General features: G+C 46.4%; 1 protein-coding gene across 1 annotated transcript in view; it reads right to left on the bottom strand.

The window, feature by feature from the left end:
* The window catches only part of Rxrg (retinoid X receptor gamma), a 41,719-nt gene extending 27,701 nt beyond the window's left edge, over window positions 1–14,018 (bottom strand). Inside the window, exon 1 of the mRNA XM_051147794.1 lies at window positions 13,679–14,018. Within this exon, the coding sequence (XP_051003751.1) occupies window positions 13,679–13,727 (49 nt within the window). The 5' untranslated portion in view covers window positions 13,728–14,018. The remainder of the gene's footprint in view (window positions 1–13,678) is intronic.
* Between the last annotated feature and the right edge of the window lie 1,159 nt (window positions 14,019–15,177).

Here is a 15,177-nt window from a genome sequence, read left to right as displayed (position 1 = left end):
TGTTAGCTCAGTTGAACCCATGTTCCTTGTAGCTAGTAGACAACACAAGACACAAGAGAGGAGTGAGTGCTTTCCTGTCATCTTGACAGCCCACCGTGGGGCATTCTCACCAGTGGAGTTAGAAACCCCAATCTCTGCAAAAGAGTCTAGAGACACATCAAGGGCAGTGCCCCACCCCCCAAACTGTGGCCCTGGACAGCTCAGCAGTCTATATAAAAGGACAGAGGCAAAGAAATGTGCAAAGTCACTGCCTTTAGTTCAGCCATGCAGCTTCTTGTATACAGGGACAGAGGACAGAAAATGAGAGAATTGAGTGGTCAGCGTATGGCCTGCAGGAGAAGGTGCCCAATGCCAAACCCCTCCCATGAATTACACTCTACGTGAGGTAGACAGGGTCCTGAGCAATAAGTGCTAGGACTGGGAGGCAGAAAACACCCTTCTCCATTGAAGTGCTGGGGTTGAGCAAGGGTTGTGAGAAATTTACTGTAGATTTGGTCTTAAAGAGCCACTAAGAAAGTGTGCACCTGCAGCATATCTTGGCCCTTCTGCTTCCTTAGTGAAGGTCCACCTGAGCAAAGGGGTTACTCTAGAGCTGGCAAGATGGCTTGGTGGGTAAAGGCACCAACTGCCAGGTCTAGAGACTGGAGTTCAAGCCCTGGGACCCACATAGTAAAAGGAAAGAACTGGCTCCCACAAACTGTGCTCTGACAATGTACGTGCACTGTGCTGTGTGCGTTTACACACACACACACACACACACACACACACACACACACACCCATACAGGAAAGAAAGTAAGAAAGAAAGGTAAAAAAAAAATTGAAGATGGAACAACTGTTTCATGCAAACAAATTCAAGACTACACACTCACCCACACCTAGGCCCAACATCCACTTTTATCTGAATGTATCATTCTGAAGGGAACTATTTAAACTTTTTTTAAAGCAGTAAATTGATCTTAGAGAAATACCAATCCTAATGGCTAATCTTCATTGTCAACTTGACTCAATTTAGATTCACATAGGAGATGCACCTGGACAAGTCTGTTTCCAGAGAGGTTTAGCTGAGCAGGAAAAACTGGCCCTGAATGTAGGTGTCATCACCCCACTGATGGGGGTTCTGAACGAAAGGGGGAAAATGATAATACCAGATGGGTGCTGGCATTTCTTTCTCTGCTTTCTGATCTGTTTAGATATGAGCAGACAGCCCCATACCACAGAGGCTAGCCCTGCTGCAGCCCCACACCACAGACAGAGGCTAGCCCTGCTGCAGCCCCACACCACAGACAGAGGCTAGGCCTGCTGCAGCCCCACACCACAGAGGCTAGCCTTGCTGCAGCCCCACACCACAGACAGAGGCTAGCCCTGCTGCAGCCCCACACCACAGACAGAGGCTAGCCCTGCTGCAGCCCCACACCATAGAAAGAGGCTAGCCCTGCTGCAGCCACACACCACAGACAGAGGCTAGCCCTCCTGCACCACCTTCCCTACCATGATGGACTGTATCCTCCAAACCATGAGCCAAAATAAACCCTTTTTCCCTTAAGCTGCTTCTTCCCAGGTTCTTTGTCATGGAAATGAACCAAGGAACAATACACCAAATACAAAGTATATTGTATTTAGAAGGAAGGGAGGGAAGGAGAGAGAAGGGGAAGAAGGGAGAGAGGAAGGGAGGAAGTAAGGAAGAGAGACAGATTGATTGCATAGAAGCATAAAAATAGATACTAAAGAATATATACATTGTTTTATAGATAAACTGAGATGGTAACATGCAATCAGTTTGGAGATTGAAGCATATTGTTACTACCTGTAGTAAAAATGAAGGCAATTCAATTATGAACTGCAGTAGTAAGAAAGGTTCTTTGTTAATGTAGGATAAAACAATGCATTCACGCCCAGTTTTTAACTGTCTTAGATGGGTACAGGGCCAGCAAGATGGCTCATTGGGTAGGGGTACTTGCTGCCAAACCTGATGACATGGGTACTTTGTCCAGGACTCACATAATAGGAAAGATCTAACTCCTGTAGGCTATTTCTGATCTCCCACATATGTCATGTCACATGTATGTTACAGATAAACACACATACATACACACACACAAACATACTCTCACACAAGCAAATAAATAAATATTATTTCTACTTTTTAAATTTAATGTTGCTAACTTCTGATGTGCCAATGAACCCAGAAGGGGTACACAATTCATAACCAGATTTTCAAAAATGAAATCAAATTCAAAGAGACAAACGCATCTTTCACAAATGGTTTGGAGCTCTGTCCCTCATGATGATCTAGTGGTTCTTAGCAATGGTAGCTTCGATTTTTAGCAAAGATACTGGACTCTGCTATGGGTTGAATGTGTGTATGACACTCCACATCTCGTTTTGGAACTTGAACCCAAGGCTTGAGGAGGCAAAGGGAGCCTCAGGGTACACCATCATAAATAGATTAATGCCCTTCTAAAAGAAGCTTCAGAATGCTACAAGGCCTTCCAAATCTTTTCTGCATGTGAGGAGATAGCATTTGTGTCTTTCCCACTCATCCCATCATGAAAGGATCAGAATTCACAACAAGTGCCATGGTGAGAGTAGAAAGCCAGCCCTCCATAGACACTGAATCTGTCAGAGCTTTGATCTTGGACTTTGAAGCCTCAAGAATTACAAGCAAAAAAAAAAAAAAAGTAATTATTTATAAATTAGCCCGTGTGAAGTACCTTGTTATGGCAGCAGGGACAAGCTGGAACAGTTGCTGCCTTTGGTTCACTTTGTTTGAGGACCCTGCCTTTACCTCCTGTCTGCCTTGCTGGCTCCCTGATCCTGCATCTTGATCTCAGGTCATTTGTAACACGCCAACCACCCCAAAACCTAGAAAATGCCCTTAAACTACTCTACAGTGTTCATTTTTCTTTCTTCAATCAGTAGCTTTTCTATAAAATGACTTATCTAATGGAAATTCCTCCAGAGGTCCCCTTCCTTCCTGACAGTAGACCAGGGAAAAGTGCTTTCTTTCTGTGGGCCTCGTTTCTCCCAGCAAGGAGATGATACTTGTAACCTTACGGTCCTTCCAGCTATCTCTGTTCTGTGAGTGATGCCAAGTGTGCAGCTTTCAGGCACTGGAGAGAAAAGATAGGCGACAGTAGTCTGGAACGGTCTTAGCTTAACCACTGGCTGTGGGAGCCCTGCTATCACCAACTTGTCCTTGTCGGGCCTTCAAGCTGTCTAATGAGTATAGCTTGAAACGCTGAGTATTATCAGGAGCCAAAACTGTGACAAGCATCTATAGAACACCAAAAGAACACCATTGCTTTCCAAAGTCTACGTATGTTGTGACATCGATGGCATTTGGGTACAATCCTGTAAAGCTATGATGTGGAAAAATGCCCTAGGTTCACCTCCAGGCCATAGAGACTTTTGTTTTCTTAAACAACCAAAATTTACTTCATCAGGTTTTTTGGACACTGAAAGTCCACCATCACTTTGCTGCTGCGGGTGGAGTCCATTCTCCTTGGTCTGCAAGGAACCTTCTTGCTGTGTCCTCCATGTGTGCCTGCTTCCTGTGTCTCCTCCTCTTCTTAGAACCTAAGTCCTGTTGGACTTCTCTGTTGAACTGGGTGGATTGAGACAACCACACCTGTCTCAGAGAACCAGAGAGAGTGCTGAGGATCCATTGTGCAGTGGCACCACCCGGAAGGCTCACTACACTGTAGGGAGTATGAAGAAAGGACTATGGCAAGTGAGATCCACAGAAGATTAGCGCTGTGAAGGTCAAATGGCTGGGGGTGTGACTAGGTGGTAGGACTTGCCTATGGTGCACAAAGACTTGGGGTCAATATCTAGCCCTGAAAAATTAATTAGTCCAATCCAATTAGTGAATGCTTAGGTAAGGGTTTCAATTGGTAGCACTGATACAAGCACACCAGGGTTTTAAAATATTGACTCTTCTGAATGACTGGCTCATAAACAGCCCAAAGTGTTCCTCTGTCACCCCCATCTACCCTAATGCTTTCCTTAGGTCCCCTCATATTGTCTCACAGTTCGTCCTGACACACAGATCCTCTTTGACGACTTCTCTTCAGAATTCCTGGTGACCAGTGGTCCAGCACCCCTTTGCTTGCCCAGCCAGCATGGGTGGCATGCATCCTGGACTAGCCATGAATGTGCTCCAACACATTTGTAGACCCCAATATCATGCCACAACGTCAGACATTTGGACACCCCTGTTATGAACCTACCATCGTGGTTCCTAGCACTGCGCTCAAATATGATCTGTTGACTAATGATTGTACAATGAAACTTTTGTTAATTATTATGCATAACTAGATGTAGAATTCATCTACACAAATGACTTGAATGGGAAAATCAATGTTCCAGACAGTTATCAAACCCAAAATCTGTGGAATCTCTGAACAGCAAATGAAGTGTGTGTGTGTGTGTGTGTGTGTGTGTGTGTGTGTGTGTGTGTGTGTAAAGGACAGAGAGAAAGAGAATGAGGGAAAGGAATAGAAAACAGAGAGAAGGGGAAAAGAGAAAGAGACATACTGATTGAGGAGGAGAAGAGAGAAAGAAGTACTGGGACTTACAGAATTCTTACCAAGGTAAGCAGTTGCTTAGCAACCGGTCCTCAGCCAATGAGAGTGAAATGTCAAGCCTGTAGTCTTTCTGACTGGCCAGACAAGGGAGCAAATGGCTTGGCATGTCCACCCCTTTGCTGCTGTGCCAGGGTGGAGAGTTTGTTTTCCCACTGGCAACCCTCTTCAGGAGGGCAAGGACACTTGTCATGAGCCATTGATAAAAGCTAACGCCCACCCATGGGGAAGGAGGCAGCTTCTCAGAACTGGATTCTCCACAATAAGTCGGCGTGAGGGGGGAGCATCCCGGGACGCTGTCCCACTCTGGATTCTCCCACGGTGGGGGAGCAATCCCATACCCAAGCCTCCTTCCCTTCATCCAGTAGAAGGATATTGTGCCTAAGCTGACAATTAGAATGTTTGATGCCTGGCTTGTTCTTTGTTTAAGGAAAACTTACACATCTTTCCCCTACTTGGCTCTGAATACACAGGCAGGCTGCTGCGCGAGTTCGGCAGGGGACTGCCATATGAAAGGCTTTAATTGACACTTTTGTGTTGTCTCCTCTCCTGAATGACAATTAATAACTAATATTATTGAGGAATTGCCATGAGCCAGACAGAGTTCTCAACACTTTATGTACATTAAGTCACCTCATGCCAACAGCACTTAAAAGCTTGTAGTTAATTTTTTTTTTTTTTACTAGCCAATATTCATTGGGTGGACCAATGGCCGCTGTTATGATACTCTCATGCATGTGTGTCATATATGAAGCTGGTAATTTCATTGCCCCTGTTTGTGGGGCTCTAAAACCTGAGAGACAGTGGCATCAAACACCTTACGTAAGGGAATAAGGCATTTGAGACTAAGGAGAGCAGCAGGGCTTGGCTTTAATGCTGCTCGGACAAAGCTAGTTTCTAACGATTTCCTGAGACAATCTTTCCTATTTGTTTCTTCCTGATTCAGCTCTTGGCCCCTCTCAGGATCTTGACCCTGAATCCTTCTAACAGGACTCTCCTGCTCCTGACTAAGCCCTTCAGAGTGCAAACCCCAACTGTTTTTTTGTTTGTTTGTTTTTCCTGTAGGGCGCCTGGCCAGCACAACCTTTCATTGGAGAGCTAGGATCAGCTGCAAAGTGCAAAGGCTGCCAGCCTTTCCCAGCCACTGAGGGCAGTTCTGGTGAGCGCAGACAGTTCAAGAAGAGGCTTCTTCCAGTGCTTGAAGCAGGGACAGGGGGTGGAGGGGGGAAGTGGGGGGGGGGCTGGGGGAGGGGAATACTTTTTTCCGTCTTTTCTCTTCCCTCCACTTTTTCTCCCCACCCCCACCCCTCCTGACTCCTTCCACTCCCGCTCTGAAACCCTGTAATGATGGAATGGTGAAAAGCAGGGAAAGATTGATAATCAGCCTCATTATTACCAGCATTACATATAATTATAGCAGAACCTCACTCATTTGGATCAATTGAGAGGAAAATCAGTTTAAATTCGTGACAAGTTGGCAGATTACTTTTAAATTACAATTTTATTACTTCTAAGTAACACACGTGAATAGTTTGTGTTTCAAGTACTGTAAGCTAATGGTTACTAAGTGGGGATTTTATAAAACCTGCTTTAAAAGACTCTTTTGTAATTAACACCCTGTTAATATGCTAATGACACTCCTACTATGCTTTTTAAATTGCTTGAAAACAGATGTATCTTAAATAGGCTCGATGCTTCTCTCATCAGCTTATTTGGGTAACAAACCTTTATTTTTATTTTTTGTAAATCAGCAAATACAAACTAGTTTATACCCTAATAACCAGTTCTTTTATGTTTATTATTTGTGAGTGTGTACAGATTGCACATGAATGCGGGTATGAGTGCGTGGAGGTAAGAATACAATCCCGGCGTCAGACTTCAACTTCGCCTTATTGGAGACAGGCCGTCTTTGGTTGTGGTGGTGGTAGCTGTGGCAGTGGTGGTGTTTATGGTAGTTTTGCCAGGGAGGCTAGCCTAGGAGCTTCCTCTCTCTTGGGCTCTCCTCTCTTCCTCTCCTGGCTCCGCCTCCCCTCCTGGCTCCGCCTCCCCTCCTGGCTCCGCCTCCCCATCTCCGTGTAGACATTTTCTGTGTCCAGCTTTTAAGTGTCTTCCAGGGATTCTAAGTCACACCCTCATACTCACTGAGAAAGTGCCATCTCCCCAGTGCCCTATAACATTAATCACCTTTCTCAATTGATTGTGTCATAAATCAATCAAGACTATATTGCCTTTGATTAGGAACCAGACTTACAAGACTTCAAGAATCATCTTGGTTTATAAAAGAGGGAATGAGCCCAGAGACAGATGCAGTCAGGGCCTCACCATGTAAACCTCCAGGTCTCCTGATTTCTCAAACCAAGCATATTGTAACCACTAAATAATGCCTGCAATCATGACATTCTTCATGAATCTATGCTGTCATTTCCATAGCAACTACTAGCTTTTTCAAAACCTTTTTTTGAGTGCTATGTGCCAGGCTCCAAGACAAACCTTTTAGATAGAACCAGTCTCACCTGAAGCCACTGTCTGTTTCGTTCCAACAACAGTCTGATACTGACTGGTTTGTTAGGTAAGACTCGTCCCCCCATAGGCAGATCAGCAAACAGAGGTTCCTGTTGACAAATAGCTCTTTGAGGAGGGCTTGCTCTGAATCACTGCTGTCGGGACCATGAATAAGCTAACACTGAGGTCTAACCTCACACCATGCCTCTCTTTCGATAGTTTTGCTTGCACACTATTTTGCCACCCAGGACCAATTATAAGCCAGGCTGGTCCAGATGGGTATGATGTTGCTTGTAACAAATGAGATGTACCAGGGGATTTCACTAACAAAAGACCGTCTATCCCACAAGCAAAGATCTACATTCTGGTAGCTTCTCTATCACGAGCCCCTTCTAGCCATGTGCCACCGGCAGGAGCTTGAGGCAGATGCTCAGGGTCCCACTGAATAGCCACTGAACACGAGTTCTGCCCACAGCGGCTCGTCCCATAGCCTCCGTCTCTCTGGGCTTCTTGTTCCAGTTCTCCCAGCCTCTGAATAATGGCAGGCTTTCCCAAAGACTGCAGCCATCCATCCAACAGTGCTGTGAGCTTCCTTCCCGTACACTCTCACCCCTGGTGTCCTCCGCCCTTCGGTTCTAAGTAGCCGAATGTTTCAGCTCAATACAGTTCAATTCAGCCTGAGAAGAAACTCCCAGAATTAATGGAGCCTCAGATGTTCTCAAGACTTTGTAGCCTGTGCGTATACTCCAGCAGGCCACTCAGGGGACGGGTCTTCTGCTCCCGTGTCCTACACAAACCAGGTTTTAGCCCTTAAGCTGAATGAATGAATGAACGAACGAACGGACGAACGAACGAACAAGCATTGTCTCATCAGTCTCTCTGACTTCTGCTCTGCTCCCTTTATTGCTGGGGCTGAGAAAACACAGGCGTTCCAAACTCCAAGCCCTTCATAAACCTCCTTCTCCATCACATTCATGACTAGTAAAATGGAAAAAAGAGAGATGAAAACATTGAGTCCCAGAAATGAAACTCAGGCAAATAGCCTAAAATATTTATTAAGCACTTTCTTTGCCAGTCCTCTAACTTCTTGTAAATGTCCATTTGGTTTAAAGATCACAGGCTTTTCCATTTTTAGAGCTCAAATATTAACTCTGAAATCCTAACAGGAGCTTGAGTTGACCTTTAACCTGGAAATCCTTACTATGCCCACCCCTGCTTTCTTCTAGGCACAGCAGCTGACAACAGCAACAAGGGGGCTCTAGGCCATTTAATTCAAAGGTGCAGACACAGGGGTCAGGACTTAGCCAGGTCTCTGCCTTGGTGACAATGGCTCTGGGGGACCTGGGATGGGAAGTCCCTAATCATGGCAGCCTCATGAGCCCCTGTCCTGGAATGATGTGCTAACCTGTGATTGTCTGGAACCAAGAGCCAATTCCAGGTCATGTCTACTTCAGCATGTCCCAGTGTTCATACAGTCTGACAGTTTAAGGGCAGACATGCTCTTGTAAGAAAAGAGGAAAAAAAAAAAAAAGGTACATACAGAATTCCAGCCAGCTTTAATACCAGCCTCCAAATGTTGTATGAAAAAGGGGAACAAACTTCTATGGCATATTTATAGTTTTCCATGCTCAAAAAAAATAAAAATAAAAATCTAACCCTTACAGCTGTAGGTAAATGCTTACCCACTCGAAGTGGCTAGCAGGGGAGGTGGGATGCTATGGCTTAGCAGCCTGCCCCTGTTCCTCTTCCTGCCCACTCAGATTGCTCCAAGGGAACTGGGAAGACGAATGTGAAGATGGCGTACATCCCCACATCCCAGTCAAGCCACATGTCACTGGACAGTCGGGACAGATGACCTGTGGGATGCTTTGCTTAACTGTGAGAATAGTGCTTTGCAACCAGGGTGTTGGAAGTCACAACTCACAGAAAGGCAATAAGAAATGGAAATAAAACTTCTCTAGAGAGATTCCCCTAGAGACCAGCAGCCTTGCCAGAGCACAGCCAAAGCTACAGTTGTTTCTCACTATAAGGTTTGATGCAAGACCCTCTGGTGGATGGTGTGTATAAAAGGTCTGCTGCCTACTGTCTGGCCAACCCTTGCCCCAGAATGGAGAAATCCAGCACATGTTCAAACAAAATGGGATCCGTTTAGAGGGGAAAAAAAGATACACCTTTGTTTAGTTCCCTGCCTCCCTGCTGAGATGTTTTATTCTTTTGCTATGATGATTCAAAAGAAAAAAAAACTGCTATGAACCATAAGCAACTATACGTTGTAAATAATACAGGGGAAAATATGTTGTCTTTACAAGTAACTCACCTATTTCAGATGGATCTGCGATTCCTTTCTACCTCCTACCCTGACCCACGCTCCCTCCCTGAGCTTAGCCATGCGTGGGAGTGGTCGCTGTGGGCGTGGCCACACCGTGTAAGGTTAAGCTCAGCAGCTCTGACCTGAATCACTGGATTTTGCTCCTTCCTGGCAAGATGACCTTGGACAGTTTGCCCAAGCTCTTTATGGTTCTGCTTCCCTGTCTGCAAAAGGAGGAAATGATAACAGTATTTAATCTCCGAGGATCCCAGAGAGCTCTAACACGTACAGATAGTGCCCATGAGAGTGCTCAGCACACAGTAGGCATCTGCTCAAGGCCAACTTTTGCGTTCACTCCTAGGATTGGGTCCATCTCATGAGAGCCACTCATGCCTAGGAATTCTAAACACCAAGTGTTTCCCATTTTCTGAATCTCTGTGTCATCCACTTTCACGCCAGAGAGGAAAACAGCAGCTGCCTTCATACACCCAGGGCTAAAGCCCCGCTCCCAGCCATCTCCAGCGTGATACCATGGGGGAAGTGAAAGATTATTGTTTTGTAGTTTCTTCTCTTGGTTGCTATTGATCTATCTACCCCCTTTGTAATACCGTAAATGTTTCAGAAAATACGCTCCTTCCTACATTTCATAAACAGCTATTTCTTCCTACACAAACCCTAACCACTTACACCCATGGTAGCTTTCAATTAACCACCCACACATCTGCAGAGAGGGAAAAAAAATGTGTTCTGGAAAAATACACAAATGTGAGTATACATACGTACACAAACGCTGCCAGCTCGACTCTCCTCTGTGGCTATTCTCAAGTTGAAAGGGGGCTGTTTCTACACCAATAGCTAAGTCAGGTGGGCAGGACTCTTACAAATGAGGAGGTCCCCAAGGAGCTGTTGCACCTAAGCTATTCTGCAGTCAGTGATCAGGCAGATTTTCCCGGCTGGGGTGGAGGTAGACCGCAGCCCCTCTCCTTGCAAAGTAAGTGAATTGGCTTTAAAAGCTGTGAGAGGCAGTTCTGCAGAGCATGGACCTACAGCCTGACTACCTGGCTTCAGGGCCAGCTGTGCCATTTTGTGGCTGTAAGGGTCTTTTACCCCCCACAGCCTTTGGCTACTCCTCTCTGAAAGAAATCGAACATAGAACGGCAAGCAGTGTCAGTGAGCCTGCTTGCTATTGGGTTGGCCCTAGCAGATCATTCACTCTGATAGCTGGTCCCCGTGTTGTAGGTGCTTGTCACCTCTGCCCCTTATCTTCTCTCCCCTGGGATTAGTGCACAATTAGATGGGGTATCACAAGCTTTGTCTTGAATCTTCTAAAAGGAAGCATACTGGGAAACAAGTCTTTTCTTTTGCAGTTAGTTGGCAAACTCAAGACTTAGCCAAGAAGGAGAAAACAGTTCTCCTACCACAGAGGGCAGAGTCCAAGCTCAGAGAGTGGGCACTTTGCAGTTCCCATGGGCACTGGCCTTCAGCCACATCATAAGCAGGGTCCACAAATGAATGCTACTTCCCAGCAGTGACATCACTGCCCTAGAGACTCTTACAGGACCCCAAAGCCTTCTGTGGCTCCATTTGCTAATATGTGAAAGGGCAGGAGTTACCACCCCCACAACATAATTATGAACACAGAGGCATTATGGGTGCAGGTGATGTCCCCATGTTTCCTGAGCCTACAGTGGGGTTCCCCTCCTTCATTGCAGGCTCTTAGACAGTACAGAAGGGGAAATATTTTGGCTTTGAGTGTAGGCCCCCTCTTAACTGGATCATGCAAGCAAAATGGAGGACATCAACAGAACCAAGCAAAATAAACCATTCCTTTCTTAGGGATGACAACGAAAGGCATCATCAGAAGCAAGCATTTAAACAACGCTTGCCTGTGTTATATCAGGTCTGAAACCCAATTACGCTAAATACTGGAGCCTCCACAAATTATGAAAAGTGAAGCCAGCAGAATGTGTGGATTTTTGCAGATTTAGTTGTACATTTTTCCAGACCCCCCAATTCGTTATTCTACAGTAATATCTGGTATTTAAATTAATTTGCATGTTGGCTTCTGGGCAAATGGGAGTAATGAAAATATTAATTTGTATTTGGTACCAAATGTACAGGCAACACTCCCCCTCCCATGGGCTAGCTATCTCATTTAATTCTCAAAGCAAAACTCTAAGAATGAGACTAGAAATTCTATTTTTAGAGACTGAAGATGTGAAAGTCTAGAGAGGTTCAGGACTTGCCTAAGATCACAAAGACAAATGATGAAAAACTAAGGACCGAAGCCAAAGATCTCATTCTGTCTCTGTCTGTCTGTCTGTCTGTCTGTCTGTCTGTCTGTCTGTCTGTCTCTCTCTCTCTCTCTCTCTCTCTCTCTCTCTCTCTTTCTTTGTCTCTCCCTGTCTCTCTGTGTGTCTCTCTCTGTCTCTGTCTCTGTCTTTGTGTGTGTGTCTCTCTCAATCCCCCCCCCCCACTGTGTGTATATGTATATGTGTGTGTCTGTATGTGTGTCTTTTGGCTACATCAGGTGAAAGTAATTCTACTATAAGTAATTCGAGGCATTTCTCGAAGCACTTTGAAACTCTACCCTTTACCACACTGAACTAATTTCTACCTTCCTTTAGGCCTCAGCTTGGTGTCTATGCAAATGAGACATCACCCTCAGACTCTCCCTAAGGTCCTTGAGTTGCTGTGGTTCACAGTTCCAGGAACCAGCCCCAAGGAATTTTAAACTAGCCCTTCTTTCTTCTCCTGTTTTGAACCCATCATCTCACAGATCTTGAGGAGCTCAAGAATCTAGCTAAAGATAAATATGACCCTCACATAACGAAGCTCATGTACAAGGGGAGAAGTGAAGAGGTCTGAGATGGGAGTAGAGACGGCCTGGACCACAACCTGTCAGGTCATATTATTGACCACTGCTCTCAGCCATCAAATTAGTCCAAATAACTTGAGCTTTACCTCGTGCCCGTCCCCTTGCCCCTGGGACCAATAATCAATCTTCAAATGCTTCTGTCACTGCACACAGAACAGCATTACTGTATATACTTAATGAGCTTACGCCATCGCATAGGGTAGTGTGTCATTTGCATTCAATTTCCAGGTGCTTGGCCCCTGTTTGGCTCATAGAGTCACTGGCCACCCCACTTTGAAGGAATGAGATCCCTCCTCACTCAAGGGATGGTAGTGTATGTCACAGTGCCTCATAGAGGAATCAGTAAAGTAGGCAAACTTTCTTCTCAGCCCTTTGGATAAGCTGGCTGCCTGTTCACAGAGGAGGTCAGGAGAGGAGAGACTTCAGTTCGTAGGACCTTGCAAATCTATCTGCTTTATCCTGCCTGCCAGATCCATACAGTACAGTTTCTGACTTTGGTTCCTAAGAGCATGAGCAGCATTGCCGTCACTAGACATAGGAGAAACCAGTTGGTTTGGCTGCTGGTTGCATTTGCACATGGCTGGGTGTCTGGACTACCCCTGCCCCTGAAGAGAGGGATCCTTGGGACAGATGTGCCCGGGCATGAAGGCAGCCAGTGGGCTCAGCCTCCTGGAGCTTCTGTAGGGAGTGAGGGACTACTATCCTGCCTGGCTTGGCTACTTGGAGCCTCAGTTTGCAGGTTCTAAGAGCAGAGCCTTCCCTACCCCCCAGCCTTAGATCTCGACCCCCAGAGCGGAAATGATGACAGCAACCCTTGCTGTGGAATTGGGAGCAGCAGCAGGGGAGGAGAGAAGAGGCTATTAGCAAATCAAAAGGGAAGAAAGCAGAGAGGAAAGCCAAATTAAAGGGCTATGTTTCCCTTTTGAAAATCCAATTGTAAAGAAATAAGCTTTTAAGTAAAAAACAACAACAACCTTGCCCTTGTTGCAAAGTATTTCTGGGACTTTTTTGCCCAAGGAACGGCTTTAGATCACTTTTTGTTGTTGTTGTTCATTACAAATTAAATAATAGCTACATCTTAGTAATTTCCCTCACTCTTTCACTTTTCACACCCACACAGACATGTGGGGTAGTAGCAAAGCTCTTCACCTTTGTTTAAACCCTTTGCAACACGCTGGTTTAGACTCTCAGAATATCCCAGGACCTTCTTCTGATGTGCAAGCATGCCTTCACCTTGGGACCCTTCTGCCTGGACAAGCACCCACGAAACACGCCATGTACCCACTGCACACGCATATGAACAAACCCGCCCGCCTTCCAATTCCAAGCTACGTTATCCTGGTTCCTCCCTGCCTCTCTCCGACAGGTTCACACTCACACAGTGAAGCCCAAGTGAGGTCCTTACCACCAAAGCCTGTGGGAAACTTCATGAAGTGGGAATAATTTCCATACATGTTTGCTGTTCAGTTCATTCCTCTGCCGCGCTTCTGAGGAGTACAGCCTCTCCGGGCTCCCAGGCACAGCCGGGCTTCCTTCAACTTGGGCTAACAAGAGTGGCCATCGCTTGCTAGCAGCCGGGGGAGCACAGGCTGGGCCAGCCCTCTGGGATTAGTCAGGAATCTGCCTCTAGATCCGAGAGTCCACATAGTGTTGAGAGGCTGTGGCGGCGGCAGCAGCTGGTGCCTGTCAGTAATCACGCATAACGCTGCCGCCAATGCTACTCTTCTTGCCTCTTGCCGCCACCGTCGCTGCTGCTGCTGCTGCTGCCGCCGCCGCCGCCGCCGCCACCGCGCCTGAGATCCTGTTGCTAGTTTGATTAACTCTGGGTTGTGCTGCTGTGAGCGACTCCTCCAGCTCCCGCTAGTCCCTAGAGGTCCCTACCGGGTGGCACAATCTATTAGCTGGGAACCAATCGATGTGTGACTGCCCTAGTAGGTCAGGAGGGAAGGGGGAGGTGGCAGGCGTTAAAGACTCTTTAGGTGCCTTTTCCTTCACTCGCACCCACAAAAATCAATGGGGTTTTATTAAAATGCATTTTCTCACTCTGGCTCCTCTCTGTCCAGTGCACTTGTTATTTGATCTGTGAAAAGGGGCGGGGGTGGGGGCCAAGAGAGAACAGAGCCCTTTCATAAGCACAAAATTAGAAAAGCATGAGACTAGATGCCCAAAGACAGAAAAACCAAAATAGAGCAGCCTTTGGATTTGGGCTGGGCCACTCGTGCTTGGGTGGCCAGCCACGGTAGTCCATGTCCTAATGATGGAAGCTTGACAGAGTGGGCAGGAGCCAGAGCAGGTTCACAAGGAAGGTTACCTACAGGTAGGAAGGAGATGCTGCCTCCACAAAGTGGTACCCACTGTGCTGTCTCACTGCAATGGGTTGGGGCGGGGGGGGGGGGGAGATAACTTCACCTTGAACACCATCACTGTGCCATCTGCCCAGAGGTTGTCCCTACATCCTCTTTGACACAGAAATTCCCTTGGATAGAGCCGACCCACAGACAAGTCTAAGTCCCTTTAATATTTGGGTGTCTTTGTATAGATTCCCTGAGAAAGCACTGCTCGGGCTGTATTTAAACATTTCAGTGTTGGGAACTCAAGAGCACCACGTTTCCTCTCTAGAGAGGGCTTACCAGCCTACTTTCTGTGCTCAGGATCTCGGCTACCCTTTGAGGCCATAGAAGAGAAGCCTGCGGGGTTTGTCACCAGATCATCTGCAAGTTCTGGGAAAGAGCCACCATGTCGAATACAGTTAGGCCTTCCCTGGATGCTCCTGGTCCTTACAGAGAGTCCATGTAGCTAAGATTTCAAGACTATCCAGGGGGGCTGAGAAGATGGCTTAGTGGGCAAGAATGTTTGATGTGCATGAGTGAGGATCTGAGTTCAGATCCCCAGTGTCCATGGAAC

The sequence above is a fragment of the Acomys russatus genome, chromosome 6 (genome assembly GCF_903995435.1).
Source record: "Acomys russatus chromosome 6, mAcoRus1.1, whole genome shotgun sequence".
Classification (NCBI taxonomy): domain Eukaryota; kingdom Metazoa; phylum Chordata; class Mammalia; order Rodentia; family Muridae; genus Acomys; species Acomys russatus.
This window is presented reverse-complemented; position numbering and strand designations above follow the sequence as displayed.